Genomic DNA, 6,494 nt, shown 5'->3' on the forward strand with positions numbered 1-6,494 from the left:
GCTTCTAAAAATCCCCTCTCTGCTTCCATTCACCCGCCAGCTCCTCCAGCATCTCCATTCCCAGACCTCCCACGCTCTACAGCCCAACCCTCGAGCTTCACACCTTCCCCCTTTCCTCCTGCTTCTGCACCACAAACACATAAGAGAGGTTGCCTTAAAGTGCAGTTTAAGAGAGGGAGAGAAATCGACTGGCTAAGCTGGATCCTCATTAGCAAGCCAGGAGAGGAGAAAAGCTGGTGCACTAAGTCATTAATATTTTTCTCCATCAACAGTTAATTACAAGGCCATGACAGCAAATGAATGAGTGAGTACATGTCACTCGACCTACAAGCATGTGGAAGCCCACGATGCAGATTAACGTGTAGGGTACTCTCTGCTCTGACACTGGTGATCTCAATGCAAGGTGGTGACAAGGGTCATAGGCCAGATGGAAATGCTCAGAGGAAGTGTAATTGAGTAATGAGAGGATAGGTCAGGGGGGCTTTCTGGCGGAGGTGGCTTTTAACTAGACTTTAAAGGATAGACAGGATTCAGACAGGCGGTGATGGAGAGGATGGGCTTTTATTCTAGGAGAGCTGACAGTATAACCAAAGTATGGAAGTGGAAAAAGGCAGGACGAAAGGCTATGTAGAGAAAAGGTGAGAAATAGAGCTGAAAAAGACAGTCTGGGGCTTTGAATAGGAGCCACATTTCTAGAAATCTTGTTAATCTGGATTTATAGCCCCCAGCAATTAGAAACATTCTTCCCATCACTCTTCTACAAATTCTCCTTTAGCATCTACTAAACATCTGGCACTGCTCTAGTACTGTAAAATCTCATGTTTTAGGGGAATGACCATTCCATATAGTTAAGTGGAATGGTTGCTTATCATGTTAAATTATTCCTTTTAATAAACTGAATAGAAATATCCCCAAAGGTTATTATGTTAGTTTTCACACATCTTACAGTATGCTGGGCAGGGGTGTGGGGTATTTTATGGGAGATTTTAAATCACCAAGATGACATGGGTGCTAGAATACAGTGAAGCCCCCAAGGGCTACCAAAGTATCTTGAACTATGTCACTTTACAGAATGGCCTCACTTTGTCCTGCTTCATCTGGCTCTGCTGTCTTCTTTCCTAGCTACTGTTATGATGTGCCTGCCTTCAGCTGCAAATCCATCACATGATGGGGAAGCCAAAGGGTGGGCTTGATAGAAACGTGTCTAAATTACGAGCACATGGCTCCGAGTGAGAGCTAGGGAGCTTGCCTTTGAGAAGAGTTCATGAATTTAAGATATGTGTGGCCTTCGTGACACCCATTTCCCCTCCCCTGGGTTCAAGCTGCGTTCTTGGTAGTGACGGTTGTGTCTCCTCAGCTCCAGACTTGAGCACCCAACTGCCTGCTGCGCATTTCACCAGAGGTGCTTCAAACTCGATATGCCCCCAAAATGAACTCCTCTACTTAATCCCTCCACTTATGAATGAAGGGTGCAGCCATCCTTCCAGACACTAAAAAAGAAACACAGCCAACATCCTGGACCCTTTCTCCCTTAGCCCTGATGAACTCCAGGACCTATTGATCCCATCTCTGAGGTCCTTGACCTGTCTTCTCCTCTCCACACCCACTGCCACACTGACACCATCATCATCTCCTGCATGAACATTGCAGCAGTCTCCGCAGTGGTCTCCCTGCTCCTAGTCTTGACCCTTCAAGTTCATCCACCCATGGCAGCCAGAGGGAGCCTTCAATACACAGGTCTGGCAGGACACTCCGCTGTCAAAAGCGATTAGTGGTTCCTATCAGTTGCAAGGCGTGATCCCGAGGCCCTTAAGAATTGACCCCGGCCCATCTCTCCATCTCCTCCACCCCTTACTACAGCAACATTAAACTACTTGCCATTTCCCAAACTCACCATGCTGTTTCATGCCTCAGGACCTTTGCACAGGCTTATCCTTCCTCCTGGAACTCCCTCTCCCTCTGGTCCATCCAGCTAACTTGGTCATCCTTCAGAACTCTGACCTACTGTCACTTCCCTGAAGCCTTCTCTATCTAAAGACCTAAATAACTGTTTCCTCCCCTCTGCCTCTTCTATTCATCATACAGATTTCTATTTGTTTGCACATTTCACACTATAATTATTTGTTCACACACCAATCTTCCCCATGAGCTGAGAGCAGAAGCCGCGTCTTCCTCACCCTATAGCCCCAGTACCAAAGACTTTGCCACCTCCCCACCCCACCCCCGCCACAGTAGATAATCAATAGATGTTCACTGGAACTGCTCTGCTGGGTAAGTGGATATTTTGTGCGACCGGCTCAGTTAAAAACTAAAAGGGACCTAGAGGGAGTTGAATTTTGAACCACGTTTTGAAGAAGGGAGTAACTATGCAAAAGCATGAGAAATAACAGCGTGGTGTCTATGAAAAGGGCAAAAAAGTTGGAGCCCCTGTCTAGTATGGCGGAGGGTGAAGCTGGTGTAATGTGGTGGTGAGGATTGGCCCGCAGCCAAGGCGGGGATCCAGGCTGTGCATTCCCTATCCAGCTGCCCACCCCCGGCTCTCCTTGACCCAGGTGCCCTTCTGGAATGGCTGCAATGAGGACGAGCACTGTGTCCCTGACCTCCTGCTGGATGCCCGCAGTGACCTGCCCACAGCCATGTGAGTTGGTTCCTCCCTGCCCCCACCCTGACTCCTCTTTCTTCCCTGCTGGTGGAGCTGGAGCTCCCTGGGCCCTGGATTATCTCCTGCACATCCTTCTCACAGGCAGTGTGAATCCATACGAACTTAGAGCCTGGGTCTAGTCCAGGCTCTGCCTCTAACTCCTGTGTGTCCTCAGGCAATGCTTCCCTCTCTGGGCCTCAGTTACCTACTCTGTATAATGAATACTAGTCTAATCCAACCTCTTCCAAATTTGGATTTCTTTCTTTGAAGCTCATACTACAAAACAGATAAAAGGTGGAGACCAGGGACCTAGAGATCCAGGTAGTCATCCTCCAGCCACCAGATTAGGTGACCTTTAAGGTTCATTGACTGACCTCTTGAGCTCCACACTAAGGAGACTAGCAGAGGGTGCCCATAATCACCTGGAAGAAACAAAACAGCATACAGGAAAAATAAGAAACAATATCCTATTTTACACTTATATAATAATTTTCAAATAATTTATGCTCAACTTTTACCCAACTATGAGATGATTTAGATAGAAGACATATATACCATGACATACATAATAAATAGAAATAGCACATCAAACATTACAGAAAGATAAAAAAGCAACTATTCCAATCACCGAGGCTAATAATCAGAATTATCTCTACATTTAGCTCTGAGCTTCCTGGCACCCAAAGCCAAAAGAGAAACAAGTTGAGTAGAGAGGTGATACATGAGTAATGAGGTCTACCCATGCAGTCCCCGTTCCATCGGCCTGATTCTTGATTGTCTCTTTCCCACAGGGAGTACTGCCAGAGGGTGCTGAGGAAGCCTGCTCAGGACTGCTCTGCATACACACTGTCCTTTGACACAACGGTTTTCATCATAGAGAGCACACGCCGGCGAGTGGCAGTGGAGGCCATGTTGGAGAACAGGGGCGAGAACGCCTATAGCACAGTCCTAAATATTTCACAGTCAGCAAACCTGCAATTTGCCAGCTTGATTCAGAAGGTAAGACCATGGAGACCTGCCGGGCATGCCTGAGGCAAAGGGCAGAGGCAGGAGAGGAACGTCCAGACTTCTCCTAGAGATTCTAATTGATCCAGTCTGCAGTGGGGCCTGGATCAGTGTGCTTTTCGAGCTGCCCAGGTGAAATCAGTGTAGCCAAGGCTGAGAACCACTGATAGAGGGGAATTTGAGCCCTCTGGGAATGTGTGGAGGGATGTCCTTCAGCCTCTGTCCTTGGTCCTCATGTGTACACGCACGCACACACACACACACACCCCCTACACATGTGCACACCAATGCATTCACACCCTCTGCCTATGATTTATCCTAGGCTTTCTCAGAAGGGTACCTCGAACAAGAATCAGAACAGGTTACTCCCACTTTAAAGCCTCCCATTATTCCCAGTTGCTTTCACAACAAATTCCAAACTCCTTATTGTGCTCTTCCCCACCCACCACCTGCCACGTCTGCCCTCACTCCCATACCCTTAGTCACACCGGCCCCTGCCATTTCCTAGCACACCTCCTCCTTCAAACCGGGGTCCTGCCCACCACAGTCCCCTGCCCAGGACTCCCTCTCTATTCTGCCCAACAAGCTCTGGCTTCTTCTTGGTGCCTGCTATCAAGAGTCCTGAACCAGACAGTGGTGGGAGGACTCGAAGCGGGTGGAGCCACAGCAAAAGAGGAAAGAGAAAGAAGCACTGCCTGCAAGTCCCGTGGCATCAGAGGCTCCGGGGGAACTCCTGACCACCACCAAAAGCTTTATTTCATGGCTCAGAGAGATGTCTAGTGGAAAGATGTGTGGTCAATTAAAGGGCCACCAAGCCAGAGGGAGGCAAAACGGCCAGTCTGGAGAGCATTCGAATCCCAGCTCTGTGCCACTTTCCAGCAGTCTGAGCTAGTAACCATCTCTGGGCCTCAGCGCCCCCACCTGTAGGCAGGATGATAAGTCCTGCGTCCTAGGTTGATACAGAGGGTCTGACGAAGCATATGCTGGAGCACCTGCCCACTCTCTTCACAACCCAGCAGCGCTGAGCACGCCGAGCCTCCAGGCTTCCAGTGTCAGAGAGCCTGTGTCCCAGCTTCGGCACGAGCGGTCGACGGTGAGGGCGACCCCCAGACCTGGGTCTTAGGCCCTGTCTGACTGCTGCCCCATGTCTCCCACTTGCCCCAGGATGACTCCGATGGCAGCATCGAGTGTGTGAACGAAGAGAAGAGACTCCACAAGAAAGTCTGCAACGTCAGCTACCCCTTCTTCCGGGCCAAAGCCAAGGTTGAGACTGGGGGCAGTTCAGGGAGGGTCTAGGGTGGATATTGGGAGGCACTGGGAGGCAAGAGAAATGAAAATGAACAGAGCGGGGAACTGGAGAAGGTAGGTGAGGCCTGAGTGTGGGTTTTAAGTGTGTTGGTTTTCCCCATGCAGTGACATTCAAACGACCTAACCAGCCAGGCCCAGGAGAACACCCAGGCCCGTTCACCTCAGGACAGTCCTACCACTCCCATCCTACCACGCTCAGCCAATTATCTCACTGTCCTTTGTCCTAACAAGTTTTGTAAATGTCCAGCCTCTGTCATTGTGCTGTGCGTGGGGAGAAAAATTAACATTTCCCAAGCACCTACCATGTGCTTAAAAGTACATATGACAAAAGTGTAGGGTGTGTGAAGGGAGAAGCAAATTTGCAGGGGAAAGGAGGTAAACAGCAGATCTTGGGGGCGTTTGCCCCAGGCAGTGGGTAGCTACCAAAGATTCTAGAGCAAGAGAAGACCTAACTGAGGCCAAGCTACTTGTGAAGCAGGAGTCAGGTGGAGGGGAGCTTGACGCAGAAGCCAGCTAGAGAGCAGCAGTGTGTCCCCAGGAGCAGGATCCGCAAGGCTGGATAAGGGGGAGAGATAGGGGAGAGGGGTTAGGGCTCCTTATAAAAGAACCTCCCCAGGGGGACACAAGTCAAGATTGTAGTTTGGGGGTGAGGCTCTGACAAACCAGGAGCTTTAGAGTGAAGTCCCAGGGCAGGTAGCACACAGCACAAGCTCCCCATCCCACTCTGCCGTTCCATGGCAGAAGGGGGCCCAGGGTTCCTGGGGAACTCCCAGGGTGTCAGACCTTGGAATAGCACAGGGGTCAGTGCAAAGCCCCAGTACCACCTCCCAAGTGGGGGAAAAGGCAGCGAGGAGGGTCAGATGTTACAGGGCCACAGTCAGGGACCCAGCTCACTCCCAGCCAGCAGGCCCACCCTAGCGGGTTGGGGGGCTGGGGCTTTTCCCTAGGGCAAAAGCCAAGGGAAGCGGCAAGCCAGGGCCAATAGAGTGGTAGGCGGGCTGCTGGACAAAGAGGGAGGTGCCTTGTTGACCTGCTGGGTGTCCCTAGGCAGCCATCACCCTTCTCCAGGCCTCACCACCCCCGTTATGCAAGAACAAGGGGTGGATGGTGTTGTGTTACCAGTTGATTCTGGCCCCCGCACCCTGTGGCCTCCCTGGGAAAATACTACAGAAAGAGTCTGAAGTTAGACTTGGTGCATTCTAGTCGCCTTTAGTTAAAAACAAAAACAAAAGACGAGGAAGGCAGGGGGCTGCCCCACAGCCAAGAAACCTCATCAGAGGAGCGGTCATGTGACTGTGTTCTCCTTAGCAGCCCCAAGCTCAGCTCACTAACAAACACCTGATCCTCCCTCCCCCAGCTCACTCCCAGCCAGCAGGCCCACCCTAGCGGGTTGGGGGGCTGTGGCGTGGGCCAGGCCTAGTCCGGACAATACCCGTCCATGCAGCTCCCAGCCACCCCAGCTTTAGTGACTTCTTCCTTGCAGGTGGCTTTCCGTCTAGATTTCGAGTTCAGCAAATCCATCTTCATGCACCACCTGGAG

The 6,494-nt window shown here is 50.8% G+C and overlaps 1 protein-coding gene across 1 annotated transcript in view; it reads left to right on the forward strand.

Moving 5' to 3' along the window:
• Positions 1-6,494, forward strand: part of ITGA11 (integrin subunit alpha 11) — a 122,142-nt gene that overhangs the window by 101,829 nt on the left and 13,819 nt on the right. Inside the window, exons 19-21 of the mRNA XM_023526817.1 lie at positions 2,553-2,638; positions 3,433-3,640; positions 4,811-4,909. Of these exons, the coding sequence (XP_023382585.1) occupies positions 2,553-2,638; positions 3,433-3,640; positions 4,811-4,909 (393 nt within the window). The remainder of the gene's footprint in view (positions 1-2,552; positions 2,639-3,432; positions 3,641-4,810; positions 4,910-6,494) is intronic.

This window comes from Pteropus vampyrus, unplaced genomic scaffold (assembly GCF_000151845.1).
Source record: "Pteropus vampyrus isolate Shadow unplaced genomic scaffold, Pvam_2.0 Scaffold15, whole genome shotgun sequence".
Taxonomy (NCBI): Eukaryota; Metazoa; Chordata; class Mammalia; order Chiroptera; family Pteropodidae; genus Pteropus; species Pteropus vampyrus.